General features: G+C 41.2%; 1 protein-coding gene across 4 annotated transcripts in view; it reads right to left on the bottom strand.

The window, feature by feature from the left end:
* tet3 (tet methylcytosine dioxygenase 3) overlaps positions 1–18133 on the bottom strand; it is a 344617-nt gene that overhangs the window by 32647 nt on the left and 293837 nt on the right. For all 4 annotated transcript variants that reach the window (XM_060856636.1, XM_060856639.1, XM_060856638.1 and 1 more), the window contains one exon: positions 5065–5154. In XM_060856636.1, the coding sequence (XP_060712619.1) occupies positions 5065–5154 (90 nt within the window). The remainder of the gene's footprint in view (positions 1–5064; positions 5155–18133) is intronic.

Raw genomic sequence — 18133 nt, 5'->3', positions numbered from 1 at the left:
GCCTTGCAGCACAGCAGCAAATGATCACGCAATTAATGGACCAGATTGAATCACTGCAGTCCTACCACATTAAATGGTGAATGATGATCAACAGTTAAACTCGCTGGACAAGGAGGCTCCACAAATAGCCCCATTTTCAATGATGGGGGAGCCAAAGACATCAGTACAAAAGAAAAGGCTAAAGGCTAAAGAACAATCTTCAGAAGGAATTGTCAAATGGATGATTCCTCCTTACTTCCTAGCATCTCAGGTGCCAATCTTGATTCAATTCAATTCATTCCACATGATATGAAGAAATGGGTGAAGGCACTAGATATTGCAAGGACAAGAGAACCCAGTAACTTAAGGCAATAATCCTGAAAATGTGTGCTGCACAAGTTGTCGCAGCCTTAGCCAGACTATTCCAGGACAACTACAACAGTGGCATTTAACCAACAATGTGGAACATTGCCAGGTACGCCCTGTATACAAAAGCAGGACAAATTCAACCTAGCCAATTATTGTAAAATTATGGCGTCATCAACTGTGCAAACAAGCAGAATCTGCTTCGCAATAACCTGCTCCCTGATACTCGCTTTGGGTTCCGCCGCGGCTTCTCCACGCCTGACCTCATTACAACCTTGGCATGAACATGGACAAAAGAACTAAAATCTGGAGAAGAGATGAGAGTGACTGTTCTTGAAATCAAGGCTGATTTGACTAAATGTTGCACCGAGAAACCCTAACAAAACTAGAGTCAATGGTGATGAGGGGTAAACATTCCGTTAGTTGGGAGCCCTGAGGAGGCTAAGGGAAGATGTTTGTGGACACCTTGCAGGCATAATTATGATAGTGCAGAAGGAAGCCATTTGTCTCACTGTGTCTTTGGTAGCTCCCTTGAGTATTTTGACTTGGTGCCAATTTCCTGTCTTTTCCATGTCACCTTGCATTTTGTTTCTATTTAAAGCATTATCCACTTAGCCCTTGAGTTGCTAATTGAATTGGCTCTACTACACTTCAGGCAGTGTATTCTGTACCCTAAAATTTGTTGCAATAAATAGTTATTCACACCTCACATCTGCGTTTTTTTTGGAAAACATATCCATACCCTCTTGTTCTCTGAGCAGCTTACAAGTGGCAATAGGCTGTCCCTATCCACTCTGATCAGATCTCGAATAATTTTGAAAACGCATTTCTTCTTAGCCTTCTCCTCTACAAGGTAAACAGGCCCAACTTCTCCAATTTTTCCTCATAACTGGAGTGTCTCATGCCTGGAATCATTCTTATAGACCTCTCCTGCACTCTCCCTATTGCATTCACTTGCTGCCAAAATTGTGGCACCCAGAACAGTATGTGGTCCCAAGAACTGTACACAATACTCCAATGTTTTATATAAGTCAAACTGGACCCCAAAATCTTGAGAAATATTCGGACAATTGCCAAGTTTGGTCCAACAGCTACATTTTGAGGCATGTATTCAAAGAGAAATGAGAAGTAAAGAGGTGGAGAGACTTCAGAATGGAATTCTGATGTCTGGAGCCGAGGCAGCTGAATGCCCAAGCATTCATTCTTCAACAGGAAAGATGAATAACAACACTGCCAGATTTGGAATAGTGAAAGTTAAAGGGTTGGAAGAACTGACAGACATCGTAATTTGAGATCATGTCTGAAAATTTAAAATTCAAATCGCTGGACTCGCAATCAGCACTGGCCAGAAGTATGAGATGGATGGGTGAATGAGAGTGGGCAGCAAAGATTTTGATTTTGTCTGGAGGAAGCCATATTCCATGTAACAGTCACTTAGCATATACCACTGTCTCATCTGCAGAACATTCAGATAATTATTATTAGGTATTGGTTGAAGAATAATTATTTGTCAGGATACCAGCATAAACTTGAGACTTTTCAGAGAGCTTCTGACTTTGAGGGTGGCATTATTGAACCCAATGACATGCAATTTAAATTTCCCACTCTGGTTCATATTTTGCATGGAGGTGAGGGGAGAAAGGGGAACGAGTGCATGCACAGTTCAGTTTAGTAGAAAAAGAGGTGATCTCATTCAAACACCCAAATTTCTTCCAGGCTCAATAAGGAAGGAAGGATAAAAGCAAAATACTACAGATTCTGGAGATCTGGTCAAAAGTGTGAAGAAGGGAAAACGAATTTTAGGAAATTGTTTTCACTATCTGAAAAGGTGGTAAAAGCATTTGCAACACTAACTTTTCAAAAAGTAGATATATGGCTCTGTGGCACGGTGGTGGTTTCATATAAGGTTGCTGCACAGGTTCATATAAGGAAAGCATCGTGGAGCTTTTGGTTTTCTGAGCTCAGTGAATGTTGAAAAGCATTTTACAGAAATATTACTTGCTTAAGTATATTATAACTGATCTACAAGCAGTTATTATAGATAGTTATAGAGTGCAACCATAATTTATTTTACAGTGAAATATTTCCAGTTGTCACTAAGTTAACTGTTTGGCCTCATGATGACTCGATAGTTTGTTCCAGAGGTGTGTTGTAACATCCTTGAACAGATTAATTTGAAAATATCTTCAAAAAATCATAATTTGAAAATATCTTCAAAAAATCAGTCCACAAACTTGAAAAGGAAAATTATGTACAACAAGAAGGACAAGCTGGTGGTTTAGACCAATTGCAACACTTCTCTTTAAAGAATCTGCATAGAGTGTGGAGTTTAAATTGGTTTAATGACCCCCATGAAATGTTGCAAGAATCTACAACTCTAATATCAATCTTGGAACCATGTGAAGTTTTGGATCTTGAACCCAAGACTATGGCAAGAGAAGATCTGAGAATAGCATTCCAGATCTTATAGCAAGCCACAGCAAACATCACAATGTGTGCTGCATTAAAAATAATAAATGAAGCAGAGATTAAAACTGCAGCAGTGATGACTTAACTGTTCTCTTCAAATAGATGATCCATCTTAGCTAGTTTGGACCCAAGATTGCCACAATCACAGGTGCCAATACAGTGAAGAGATGTTGGCTGCCTTTTAAGTGATTTAATGACCATGGCATCAAAGAAACATTGCAGATATTGCTGGCTATCACAGCTTACTGATCAAACATGTTCTTGCCATAAATTTCAATTCCCCCCACATCCATGTGAGCAGATGTGCACAGATGTACATGACTGTAAGCCTGATTTCAAAGACTATATTTTAACGATGAGATATTTGTCAACTCATTACAGTTATACATCAGCTCCATTGTGAAAATATTAATGAAGACACAACTTTGTGGCATGATGCAAAACTGTCAATATAAGTTTAAGCAGCAAAGGACAGAGGTGAGGGGTTTGTCATATGAAGACAGATTTAACAGTTTAGGATTGTACTGTCTGGAATTGAGATGAGGAGATATTACTTTTCTCAAAGGATCATGAGTCCATGGAATTCACCATTCCATAGTGCAATGGACACTAGGTCACTGAATATATTTGAGGAGATAGATTTTTACTTTGGAGCAGTTAAAGGGTCGTGCGTAGTGAGCAGGAAAGTGGAGTTGATGCTGAGACAATGTCAGCTATGATTGCATTAAATGGCAGAAGTTTTGAGGGGCTGAATTGCTCACTCTTGCTCTTCGTTCTAATGTCTAGATGTGAAGATTTACTTTCTTCTCAGAAATCTTTTTGGCAATGCCATAAATCAATCTAAAATTTGTAACACATGCACAATCTCAATCCTTTGAAAATGTATCAACTTCTCTTGAAGTCATCTGACATAACAATATCTCAGTAAAACCCCAGAGGGAAAACAGATGTCATTGGTTTCTCATCTGCAATGTGTCATCCATCATCCTCATGCTACTGCCCCATGCTGCTGGACTGTTTCAGCTACTCAATTTTTGAACTGTCACCCTTGGTCTCAATAACTCCATAGTCTCAGCCCTCTTAAGTCTGTAACGCCTTCCAACCCATGAGCTCTTAATGTTCCATATCTGGCCTCTCTTATCCCTGCTTTACTCGAACTGGACTCCAAAGTCTGTTTCCATAATGTATAACACTATGACTCTTTTCTCTTAAGATACTTCATCAGGTATCCTTCTCCGTAGGTACCTGACATCTAATACAGACATGAGGTGTGTGCTGGGCCGGCGGGGGGAAGCGGTAAAACAAAACTGTGATTAGAAACTGTGCATAACAAGCTTCAAAAATGAAAGGTTTCCCACATTCACTTGTGGCCTCAAATATTATTCCTTGGAAGAGTGACAAGCCAAAACCTTAGCATTTTAATATATAGTCAATCAATCAGTCTTCAAATGCTTCCAGCCAGATTCCACACAGAGAAAAGGATGCTATTGGGATGGATGCAATAACACTTCAAAATATTTTTTCAGCTGAATATCTGATGCCTCGATTTCTGCACCGTCTTATGTTTGCTCCAAACAAACTTCCAAAATAATCCTGTTCACACTTACATGGATTATATATTGTCTGTGTTATATTCTATGTCTTCTTGTTTCACTCCTCTATCTCAGTTTACCACTGTCCTCCTCCAATACAATTCTCAAAGAGATGAATCATGTTCAACTTTTGAAATTTTGTTTCCTGTGCCAAATCCAGGTCATAAATGATTTCAAAAAGAGTTGCAGTCATACTACCAAGTCATGGAGGGTATTCGCCAGTATTGCCTTGTCTTACAAGTAATTGGCTCAATTTAGTTTCTGATTTCTCTGCTTTGTCTGTTGAAACATCTTGACATGGCTTGAAAATGCCTTTTAAGTAAAATGAGAGAGATTGGGAACAGACATCGTGTGTACTAACTCAAGCCATTCTATAAACCAGCATATGAATGCAAGTGAATTTCATTTCTTAAGGCACACAATGGTTTATGATTTACAAAATGACTTACAACTGTAATCAAATAGTCAAATATCAAAATCTTTTTACACATATGTTAAACTATCTGTTGCCTGAAGAAATCTAAACCACAGACTCTGCACATGATCTTCCATTTTTGTGAATGACTAAAATACTAAACAATTTGTACACTTCTTTTTAGGAGCACTGACTGACAGTTCCAAAATTAATAGAGTCAATTGTTCCAGAGCAATAAGTTACCTGATTTTTGAAGGCTTGGGGTGCAAGCTGTTTATATATTGGTGCAACTTCTGTGGCGAGAGTTTGTAACCTCTCTTTAAGTAAATCTTCCTGAGGAGGAAGAACAATAAATAAATTAATGCCTTGACACTAAAACGGGACTCATTGCAATAAAATGTATGACATTTACTTGTACTGTTACTGATTCCCCTGACAATGTTTAATTCCATATGAGAATTATTCTTTGATAACTTGAAACAATTACAATTGAAGTGTTGCTTAAGTTAACTATATTGTGATGTATTGTAGAACCCTACTTGGATTGAATGGAATGTACAGTTAAGTGCAGTCAAACAAAATTCAAATACCAACCATAGTTACACAGATTTAGAATTTGCAGTAAACTTCACTTTTACCTCTCATTTGGTAAAGCAATGAACGGAAATTGTTAAAATTTCATTGAATTATTTCATTATTCGAAAAATCTACCAAATACTAATTGATAATGTAGTTACTCTTGTTTTGCACTGGAAGAAGCATCTACAGTTTTTCTTACCACAGTTGTTCATAAAATTTTATCGTGCTGCTTTCTATTGGATCCTGATTGCTTGCAGCAAAGCCTGCAGGACAAGGAATATGTCTGGATCAGCCCAAATTTGGAAGATTTGCCAGATAAGTCAATTTTTTTGAAACAGAATGGAACTCAGCTTCATGTTGCAGTGAGAATCCTGGAATCCTAATGTTTTTAAAAAAAAATGTCCATGCTGATGTTGGAGTGTATTCTTTGGACTTCTTGATTGCAGGAGACTCTTCAAAAATGAATGATTTCTTGGCTTTTGAGTGGTTTAGTTAACTGATGTAAAAAAAGACACTCTTCTCAAAAATATTGCTATTAGCTAAAACTTGTGAGTTACTAAGGATGTAAAACTGCCAATCTCAAGTCCATAGATTGAGTTTCTTCACAGATGCAAATTTAATTTTAAGGTATCTTGTGGATTATGGATCCAAGAATGATTTATAATTTGCCAGGACTGTAAAGGTGCATTTGTATTTTGCACTTGTGCATCTTTAATGAAATCCACGTGATTACATCCTGAGGTTGTCTGTGATCTTATATGTCAGACCCCACCACCAGAGATACATTTCCTTTCACACCCCTTTCAGCATTCCACAGAGACCATGCTGTCCGCGACTGCTCCATTAGGTCCACGCTTCCCACCAACCCACCTTCCATTCCCAGCACCTACCCTTGCCACCTTAAGAGGTGTAAAACCTGTGCCCACACCTCCTTCCTCACATCCATCCAATGCCTCAAAGGAACCTTCCACATCCGGCAGAGATTTTCCTGCACTTCCAAACATTTCATCTATTGTGTCCCCTATATTTGGGAGACAGGATGCCAACTTGCAGAACATTTCAGAGGCACATGCACCCATCAACCCTGTGGCCGAATACTTCAACGACCCCGCCCACTCCGCCAAAGACATGCACATCCCGGGCCTCTTCAACCAGCTAATCCTAGCCACCTGACGACTGGAGGAAGAATACCTCATCTTCTGCCTCATCTTCCAACCATGCGGGATCAGTGTTAATTTCACCAGTTTCCTCATCCCCCCTCCCCCACCTTATCCCAGATCCAACCAAACTCAGCACTGCCCTCTTGAACTGTCCTACCTGTCTATCTTCATTCCCACCACTCCGCTCCACCCTCCACTCTGACCTATCATCATCACCCATCCATTTTCATCTACCTATCGCATTCCTGGCTACCTTCCCTTCAGCCACACATGCTCCTATTTATCTCTCAGCCCCCTCGGGATCCCCCCACAATCCGCGAAACTTCGACTCTCCTGCTCCTTGGATGCTGCCTGACTGGCTCTGCTTTTCCAGCGCCATACTTGTTGATATATATATATATATCTACTGACCATTAAGCATTATTTCCAATATCAGAATTATTATTGTCAATTTTATGAAAAACAGCGACTGTTCAAGAGGCAGTAAACTTGAAGTTATGGTGAGAGAATCATGATTTGCCTGTCGCTGGATGAAACTAGTAAGATAATATTTTCTGAAAAATCCTGCAATTGAGAAATCATGATTAAATTGCTTCATCTCAAAACAAAGTGAAACAAATAAAGAGAGTTCAGTTAATTGAATTATTTGTTAGTTAAACATGGCTTATTTCTTCGTCTTTGAACAGGAGTTTACTTTTCAATTGACAACTGCTTTGAAACTGTAATACATCAATTTTCTTTACTGATTATGTTCCAGGGTGAATTTGATTTATTAGAAAAACATTTCTGCTTTCTCCCTTCCTAGCCATTCCAGACGATTAACTGTATAATTATTCAAACATCACACATTGTTGTGGAAGGGGACTAAGTTGAGCTCTGAACTTTTCCTGGACTTAATATCCTTTCTTGATTCCTGACACTTCAGATTGTAGCAGGAGCTTCAAAAGCAGCTGGTGACAATGTAAAATGGAGTGGAAGCCTCAAACTTAGTAGTGGCTGAATGCTCTGATGGTGGCTAACAGCCAGTGAAGGGGATAGAAGCAAGCAGGCAAATACTGGATACTGAGCCAGACTGACTGGCGGATTCTGAGACGCAAAGCCTAAAGATGGGAGAGAAAATACAGCAGGACAAGAGTAGAATTCCAAACTGGTGCATCACAGCATTGAGGAACAAGGGTCATTGGTAGAACACACAGAAGCCACCAATGGTGGCCAGAGTCCTTGGAAAGGAGCTGCAGGCCCAGATTTGCAGAGCAAGTCACTTATCCAAATTGGGGAATGAAGACAGGGATCTTGAAGCAGGTCTACAAAGAGCAGATATCCAGCTAGATCAACATGGGCCACCCTTGAGCCGAAGAAGCCTCATGCACTGAGAGCCAGCAAGGCAACAACTAAAATTTGGAGCAGAGCTTCACAATGATGGACCAGTCAGGATGACAAATCATGGAAATGATGGGCACTGATGTTGATTAAAATTTGGTAAGTAGTAGTGGTCTCGAAGGCCTAATTGAACCATTTGAAAAAAAACCCCTGAGTTGGAGGGACCATGAAGGTAGCAATATTTCTTTTTTATCTGGGAGACAAGTTATGGAGTAATATGTCACCAGAAATTTAAACACTGTTCTAAATGAGTATTAAATTTCCTGAGGGTTTCTGCCTCTATCACCTTTACAGTGACTTTTAGCACCCTGGAGGCGAAAAGATGTCTGAGGTTTGAATGTCTATTTACACAGCATCAACTAATGGCTCAATTAGGAAGAGTCAGCATAGATTTCTAAAGGGGAAATCACATTCAACTAACTTGCTGGAGTTTTTAAATGAGGTAACAAAAAGGTTCAATGAGGATAATGCTGTACTCGTGGTACATGGACTTCCAGAAGAGATGTGATACAGTCTTATAAAACAGCCCGACAACAGTACCATGGATGCAAATTTGGCTGAGTGATGGAACAGGAAGAAATGGTCAATGGATTTTTTTTTTGGACTGGAGGAGGACCCACAGCAGAGTCTCCAGGGTTTCGCACCAGCATGCCTGCTCTTTCACAATAAACATCTGGACCTGGGTGCAAAAGAACAATTTCTCAGTTTGCAGATGAAACTTGGAAGAGTTGTAAACTGTGAGCATGATAGTGTGGAACTCAAAAAGGCCACTGACAGTTAGTGAAGTGAGCAGTAAGGTGGCAGATGAGGTTCAATGCAGAAATGTGAGAAGCAATGTACCCAAATAGGAAGAACATTGAAAGACAATGCAAAATAAAGGACACAACTCTGAAAGCGGATGCAGGAACAGAGAGACCTGGGTGCACACATCCACCAATGGGACACAGCTACCTGTTTTGGACCAATCAGATGAATACTCAATCTAAATAGTTAAATTCTCTCCAAGTTATGCTTTTCCATTAATGCCTGTTATCAGTGGAATGAAGAAGTCTGTTTTATAATTTTCGTGTAGTGCGTACGTTAAAATCATCTGCTACATTTTGGTGCAGTGGGTCAGACTTTACAATGCAAGGAACGAATGAATCATGGTGGTTGAAAGAAGTGAAGGATGGAAGGACGGGAACTGACCTGTCAGTGAAGGCGGCTGATGCAGCTGCTGCTCTAGCTGAGATGCTCACTTAATTGGATGAAGATGACAGATGAAGTGGTGACCAGAAGGGAGATGATTGGCTGATGGCTTTATTGATGGACTGTTAATTCAGAGAACTAAGTAATGATCTGGGGGCCCAAGCTTGAATCCTGCTAGATGGTCAAATTTAGATTTAATTAAAAACAAAATCTGGAATCATGAGTCTAACGATGACAATGAATCTATTGTCAATTGTCAGGAAGAAGAAACATTACTCACTTATGTCCTTAAGGGAAGGGGACTGCCATCCTTACCTGATCGGGCCTACACATGACCCAAAACCTACAGCAATGTGGTTGACATTTAACTGCCCTCTGGGCAATTAGGGATGGGCAAAAATGCTGGTGTAGCCAGTATAGCCCTCATTCTGTGAATGACTAAACAAAGCTGGATTCCAGCATGTTCTCCTTCAACATAACTGACTACAGATGAAATATCCTATCAAGGATATTCTATCTGCGAATGAATGAAGAGCTGGTCAGATGTGGTGGAAATCAAAAGACGTATAACCATCCATTGGATGAGGATTAGATTGAAGGGACACAAAGAGAGAGAGCAGGCAACTTTCATGATGGAATGTAAATGTGGAGAAGTGGGAAATACTGGAGAGAAGTATGAATGTCCAAAGAACTCCACAGCAAATATTTCAGAGACTGGCGAGTATGCTTGAGGATAGCCAGACTACAGCAGCTGCAGCACAGGTTTCACAAATACAAGTGGGCCACAGGAGAGGAATTGGGGTCTCCATTTTCCTGAGCTGGTAGGGTTGTTTGACCATGAGGGAGAGAAAGAGACCTACACTGCTGTTTGATACAGCACTGAAGCTACACAGCTACTGCTTTTGATGTTTGAGTTAAAGCACTTCTGAACATCGAAGTGCATCTAAGAAAAATGAACAAACTGCAAAATTCACAGCAGACCTTGGAGGAATCTGTGTGGGAGAGCTCACAGCACAGGAGCAGATAAGTGCATGGTTTTTAAGTATAACCTTGCTATCTTTTTGTAATAGTGAGTAGAATGGGTTCCTTTTTGGTTCTGTATTTATGATGACCTGTCTCTTGATTAAAATTTAAAAATATAAAACATAAGTACGAAGTTAGCCTGGAGCAGTGTTTTGTAGAGCAGTAAGATTGTGCTATTTTCTGGGTCTGTAGATTGTTAAGGTGCAAAGATGACCTTTCATAGAGTGATGTGCTTTTCCTGTCAGATGTGTGTAATTAGGAAGAATTTCCATATTACTGATGATTATGGCTGCAGGAAGTGTGTTTGGTTCCAAATTCTATCAGATTGCATGGAATCGTTGGAGCAGCAGTTAGATGCAATGAGGACATTTCAGGAGTTTCGGATTGTGATGCACGGCAATTATAGGAAGGAAAATAAAAACACAGATGCAGTCAGATAGATGGGTTCCCGTCAGGAACAGTAGAACAGGGAGGCAGGTAGTGCAGGAGTCTCGTGGCTATCCCCAACTCAACCAAGTATGCTGTTTTGGAAACTGTAGGGGGTGATGGCCTCTCAGAGATTGCAGCACGAACAGCCAAGTGTCTGGTACTAAGGCTGGCTCTAACGTAACAAGGGTTACGTCAGGTTCCAAGTGATCGAACGCAATGGGGACTCTCCAGTCAGAGGCACAGACAGATGTTTCTGCGGTATAAAATCAGAATGGTGTGTTGCCTCCCTGCTGCCAGGATCAAGGATATCTCTGAGACAGTGCAGAATATTCTCAAAGGGATGTGGGACCAGCAGCAGGTCATTGGACATATTGGAACTAATGATATAGGAAGGAAAAAGGATGAGATTATGAAGGGAGAATATAGGAAATTTGGCAGAAATTTAAAAAGGAGGTCCCTGAGGATAGTAAGATCTGGATTACTCCTACTGCTACAAGCCAGTAAGGTTAGGAATAGGAGGATAGAGCAGATGAATGTGTTACTGGAGCAGTTAGTGCATGGGAGAAGGGTTCACATTTTTGGATCATTAAACCTCTTCTGGGGTAGAAATGACCTGTCTAAGAAGGACAGATTACACCTGAATCAGAAGGGGACTAATATACTGGCAGGGAGATTTGCTAGAGCTGCTCGGTAGGATTTAAACTAGTTAAGGTGGGGTCGGGGGAGGGGGGAGAAGATGGGACCCAGGAAGATAGTGAGAAAAGAGATCAGTCTGAAACAGGTTCTATTCGGAAAAGGAGCAAGTCGAACAGTCAGGGCAGGCAAGAACAAAGCATAGACCGAGGTAGGACTGGTAAGTTAAACTGCATTTATTTCAATGGAAGAGGGCTATCAGAGAAAGCAGATGAACTCGGGGCATGGGACTAGGATATCACAGCAATGACAGAGATGTGGCTCAAGGATGGACAGGACTAGCAGCTTAATGTTCCAGAATACAAATGCTCTCGAAAGGGGGCAACAGAGGAGACGGAGTGACATTTTTGATAAGGGACAATAACATTATGGCTGCACTGAGGGAGGATATTCCTGGAAATATGTCCAGGAAAGTTATTTGGGTGGAATTGAGAAATAAGAAAGGGATGATCACCTTAGTGGAATTGTACTATAGACCCTCCAATAGTCAGCGGGAAATTGAGAAACAAATTTGTAAGGAGATCTCAGTTATCTGTAAGATTATGGTAGGGGATTTTAACCTTCCAGATATAGATTGGGATTGCCATAGTGTTAAGGGTTCAGATGAAGAGGAACTTGTTAAGTGCGTACAAGAAAGTTTTCTGATTCAGTTTGTGGATGTACCTACTGGAGATGATACAAAACTTGACATACTCTGGGGAAGTAAGGCAGGGCACACAATGGAGGTGTCAATGGGGGAGAACTTTGAGGCCAATGACCATAATTTTATTCGTCTTAAAACAGTGATAGAAAAGGATAGACCAGATCTAAAAATTAAAGATCAAAATTTGAGGAAGGCCAATTTTGATATTAATAGGCATGTTGATTAGGTGCAGATGTTCCAAGGTTAGATCACATGGAATGTAAGGAGAACCAGCCATTTGGATACAGACCTGGCTGAAAGGTAGAAGACAGAGGCTGGTGGTGAGGGGTTGCTTATGGAGGCCTATGACCAGTGGTGTGCCGCGAGGATCGCTGCTCAGTCCACTGCTTTTCGTCATTTATATAAATGATTTAGATGTGAACATTGGAGGTATAGTTAATACGTTTGCAGGTGACACCAAAATTAGAGGTGTAATGAACAGCGAAGAATGTTACCTCAGCGTACAACGGGATCTTTTTCAGGTGGGCCAATGAGCCAAGGAATGGCAGATGGAGTTTATTTTAGATAAATGTGAGGTGCTGCATCTTGGAAAGGCAAATCCCGGCAGGACTTATACACTTCATGGGAAGGTCTGGGGGAGTGTTGCTGAACATAGCAACTTTGGAGTGCAGGTTAATAGTTCTTTGAAAGTGGGGTCTCTGGTAGGCAAGATAGTGAAGATAGCATTTGGTATGCTTTCCTTTATTGGTCATAAATTGAATATAGGAGTTAGGAAGTCATGCTGCAGCTATACAGAATATTGCTTGGGCCATTTTTGGAATATTGTGTGCAATTCTTGTCTCTGTCCTATCAGAAGGATGTTATGAAACTTGAAAGGGTTCAGAAAAGATTTACAAGGATGTTGCCAAGCTTGGAGAGTTTGAGCTATAGGGAGAGGCTGAATAGCTGAGGCTGTTTTCCCTGGAGTGTCGGAGGCTGAGGGACATGGTTTGGGTAAATGGACAAAGTCTTTTCCCTGGGTTTGGGAATCCAAAACTGGAGGACATAGGTTTAGCGTGAGAAGGGAAAGATTTAAAAGGGACAAAGGGTCAACTTTTTCACAAAAAGGGTGATGCCTATATGGAATGAGCTGCCAGAGGAAATAGTACAGACTGACATAATTTCAACATTTAGAAGGCACCTGAAAGGGTATATGAATAACAATGGTTTATAGGAACCAAGTGCTGGCAAATGGGACTACATTAATTTAGAATATCTGGTTGGCATGGATGAACTGGACCGAAGGGTCTGTTGCTATCTCTATGTCTATGACAATATCATCTTGGATCCTTCTATCAAATCTACAAGGGACATGAAAGTAAAAAAATCAGCTGAAATTGATATGGAAGTGTATGAATGCAACTGAGGAGGATTAATGGTGATAAGCCACAGTGAGTCTTTATTTGATGCATGTGATTTCATCATGTGGATCATGGAGAAAGACTGCGCTCTTAAAATGCGAATAGAGGCCACCATCAGAGAATTGACAGTTTGCAGAAATGTGGATGTCGACCTCATGTTGAAAAGGCAGATGGAACAGACTGCTGCATAGCAAGTAAAGATCCAGTTCTTGATCTACTTTTACAGTAAGCCTCATTGCTAAGTCTCTCCAAGGGCTCCAAAGAGCTGCTAAAATTGTTGCAGTATTAGGACTTCAAACAAGACTGCCCTCATAAACAACAGATACCAGTTACAAGTGATCTCAGTTACAGTGGTCCCATCCAATGCTGGAAGAGGATCAGGGAGGAACGTGACATTCTGCAATGGTTGATCCACGACAACAGGAAAGAATGAAGCAATTCATCCTTCCTAATGGTTTCAAGCCTCACATTTTGCAAGCTGTCCACAAACAGTTCAGATCTAGTAGTGAAAAGTCAGCTGCACTGCCAAAATGGTGTAACAGCTCAGAGATGGCTGCCCATACTGCCAAACCTGTGAGAATTTGCACTTTGGCCAATGCAGAGAAGTATTTCAATACTTGTGGTTACAGAAATGACATGAGGCCCATAACTTGAACAACACCTCAGAGGACTGGATCCAGAGTTGAGTTTCTCAATCTCAGAATACCAGTGGATGATATTGGAAAGGCAAGCCACTAACTGGTATGCCAATCAACAGCGGTGCACATGAAGAGGTGTTGGAAACTGAGAGGGAATCCTGGACTGTGTACCAATGGGATCCGTTGTTGCATTCAGTATGAAAGCATCGATTTTTGTGCTGGAAGGTGATGCACAGCAATCATATATCGAGACTGCAACTAAAGTAACCATGATTGTTGATCAAGCAGGCTTGGTAGACATGACTAATGTCAATTTGAGCAAATTTACCTATCAAAACATTATTGAAGGTATCAGTTCAGAAGAGAGGCTGAGAAGTTCACCTTGAGTCAATGTTGATTATCAACACAAACCCAAACCATACCTGCATTTTGCTGATGGACAAAGGGAATGCTCCCACCAACCTGGACTTGAACATGCCATATGAGCTTAAGACATAGGAGCAGAAATTAGGCCATTCAGCTCATCGAGTCTGCTCCACCATTTGATTATGACTGATAAGTTTCTCAGCCCCACTCTCCCGCTTTCTCCCCATGACCCTTGATCCCCTTTATACTCAAGAACTTATCTATCTCTGTCTTAAATATACTCAATGACCTGGCCTCCACAGCATTCAATGGCAATGAATTCCATAGAATCATCACTCTTTGGCTGAAGACATTTCTCCTTATCTCCATTCTGAAAGGTCTTCTCTTTACTCTAAGGTTGTGTCCTCGGACCCTAGTCTCTCCTACAAATGGAAATATCTTCCCAACATCTATTCTGTCCAGCTGTTCAGTATTCTGTATGCTTCAATTAGACCTCCCAATCCATATTTCTAAACTCCACTGGGTGTAGACCCAGAGACCTCAAATATTTCTCGTACGTTAAGCTTTTCATTCCTGGGACCATTCTTGTGAATCTCCTCTGAACACACTTCAAGACCAGTACATCCTTTCTGCGATATGGGGCCCAATCTGCAGACAATACTCGAAATGTGGTCTTACGAGAGCCTTATAGAGTCTTAGAAGTACATCCCTGCTTTTATATTCAAGTCCTCTCAAAGTAAATGCCATCATTGCATTTGCCTTCCTAATTAATGACTCAATCCGCAAGTTTACCTCGAGAGAATCCTGGACTAGAAATCCCAAGTCTCTGCACTTCGGTCTTCTGAATTTTCTCCCCATTTCGAAAAACGTCCATTCCTCTATTCTTCACACCAAAGTGCATGATCTCTCATTCGCCCACATTATACTCCATCTGCCACTTCTTTGCCCAATCTCCTAACCTGTCCAAATCCTTCTGCAGCCTCCCTGCCTCCTCAGTGCTACCTGTCCCTCTACCTATCATGGTATCATCTGCACACTTAGCCAGAATGTCCTCAGTTCCTTCATCTAGATTGTTAATGTATAAAGTGAAAAGTTATAGTCTCAACACTGAGCCTCGCAGAACACTTGTCATTGCTGCCATCCTGAGAAGAACCCTTTTATCCCCACTCTCTGCTTACTGCCAGACAGCCAAGCTTCTATCTATGCTAGCACCTTGCCTATGTCATGATGGGCCTTTATCTTTCACAGTAGCCTCCTGTTTGGCACCTTGTCAAAGGCTACCTTCTTGAAGTCCAGATAGATAATGTCCATTGGCTCGCCTTGGTCTAACCTGCTTGTTACTTCCTCGAAGTATTCCAGCAGATTTGTCAGGGGTGACCTCCCCTTGATGAAACCATGCTGACTTTGCCCTATTTTACGGTACACTTCAAAGTATTTAGAAACCTCATCCTTCACAATGAATTTCAGGATCCTACCCATGACCAAGTTTAGGCTAATTTGTCTGTAATTTTCCCTCTTTTGCCGTTCTCCTTATTTTTAAAAAAACAGAGGTGTCATGTTAGCGATTTTTCATCCTCTGGGACCCTTCCTGGTTCTTTCAATTCCTGAAAAATCACCACTAATGCGTCCACTATCTCTTCAGTTATCTCCCTTGGAACTCTGGGGTGTAGTTCATCTGGTCCAGGTGATTTATCCACCTTCAGGCCATTTAGTTTTTCTCGCACCTTCTCCTTGGTGATGGTCACCACATTCAGCTCTGCCTTTTCACTCTCTTGAATTTCTAGGATATTACTTGTGTCTTCCACCGTGAAGACTGATGCCAAGTAATTATTCAGTTTCTCAGCATTTCCTTGTTTCCCACTCCTATCTCTCTTGCGTCATTTTTCAGTGGCCCAATGTCCACTTACACTTCTCTTTTCCTCTTTATCTATCCGAAGTCTTCCTTTATATTACTGGCTAGCCTACCGTCATATGTAATCTTCTCCCTCCTTATTTCTTTGTCTTTGTAAGCTTTTCAATCCTCTGATTTCCCACTGCCCTTCACCACACTGTATGTTTTCATGCTATCCCTGACTTCCCTCATCAGACATGGTTGCCTCATCCTCCCTGTATCATGTTGCTTTTTCCTCGGGATGAATCCCTGCTGTGTCTCCTAAATTATTCCCAGAAACTCTGTCATTGCTGTTCCACTGTCTTTCCTGCTAGGCTCCTCTCACAGTCAATTCCACTTAGCTCCTCCCTCATGCCTCTGTAGTTGCCTTTATTCAGTTGTATTACCATTACCTCTGATTCTATCTTCTCCCTCTCAAATTGCAGAATAAATTCAATCATATTATGATCACTGCCTCCGAAGGCCTCCTTTACCTTAAGCTCCCTTATCAAGTCTGCCTCATTGTACAACACTAAATCCAGTATTGTCTGTTCCCTCGTGTGCTCCACCACAAGCTGCTCCAAAAAGTCATCTCATAGACATTCCACAAATTCCTGTTCTTGCAATCCACTACCAACCTGATTTGCCCAGTTCACCTGCATATTGAAATCCCCCATGGTCACTGTAACTTTGACTTTCCTACATATCTTTTCTACTTCCTGGTGTATCTTGCACCCCAGCTCCTGACGACCTTTTGGAGGCCTGTACATTAACTCCAACTATAGTATTTTTTACCTTTACGGTTCCTCAATTCTAACCCCACAGATTCTACACCACCTGACTATACTTCATTTCTTACTACTGATTTAATTTCATTTCTTACTCAGAAAACAGCTATCATAGCTGAAGTAAACCTGCTGATGACATGACTGATCAGCATCAGTCACCTTGTGATATGACATGAATGACAGCTCTGAAGGAGTGAAATGTGCAGCATGGTCTCCAGCAGCAAGTAACATTGCTGAGGGAAACTACAAAGCAGGGAACTAATCAGTTTCTATGGGCCTCTCCTAGCAGGGAGTAGTGTGTTTGGTAAGGTGAGGGGCAAAACCAGATGCATTAGGTCAAGGGACACAGAAAAATGCGTGAAAAGTCCAGGACTTCTGTAATGTCTGGAGACCCTCTGACAGTGGCTACAAAGCCAGGAAAGGGAATTGAAATAAGCAGGCTAATGCTCGATACTCAGACTGACTGGCAACCCCCCTAAGCTGCAGAAACTTAGTGGGAGCAGGAGTAGAGTTCCAGACTCGTGGATCAGAGCATTGAGGAGTCAGGGTCGAGACGCTGAGAGGCGGAAGTGGAAATGGAGTGACACGAGATCTCGGTGAACCATCTCGGCAAAACCATTTGAGTTCAAGAAGTGAGGAAGATCCCCTTTCTGTATGGGAGACAAGATGCTTGCGTTGACCAATATGACCATGCCTTGTCTCATTGTCACAATACATTCTAACAATGGAACTCAGCTACTCAGCTGATTAAAGATCTGGAATATCAGGTGAATATCAACTCCAAATTATTCATTCCTCTAAAGTATGCTTTTCTACCCATGTCTACCAACATTCGTTACCAGTGGAATACAGATTCCCTGTTTGATCATCTGTGTGCAGTACCTGTGTTCAAATTTCATATTATATTTTATGGTTTTGAATCATTGTTACATTTCAACTGATTCTTAAGCTGTAGTTATAACTTTTCCTGAGCCTTGGACTATAACACTACTGAATTTACATATTGCCTCTCTTGAATTTTTAAAAATATTTGAAATTGCATCACAGCCACTGAAGTGAGTCATTCTTTTAGGATTTGGAGAAACAGCACCAATTTGCTCACAACACTGGTCTGTGAACACTCTGAGATAAATGAGAAATTTACTGCACTTCAGT

The sequence above is a fragment of the Hemiscyllium ocellatum genome, chromosome 48 (assembly GCF_020745735.1).
Source record: "Hemiscyllium ocellatum isolate sHemOce1 chromosome 48, sHemOce1.pat.X.cur, whole genome shotgun sequence".
Classification (NCBI taxonomy): Eukaryota; Metazoa; Chordata; class Chondrichthyes; order Orectolobiformes; family Hemiscylliidae; genus Hemiscyllium; species Hemiscyllium ocellatum.
Note: the sequence above shows the minus strand (reverse complement) of the source record. Positions and strands in the feature narration are given on the sequence as shown.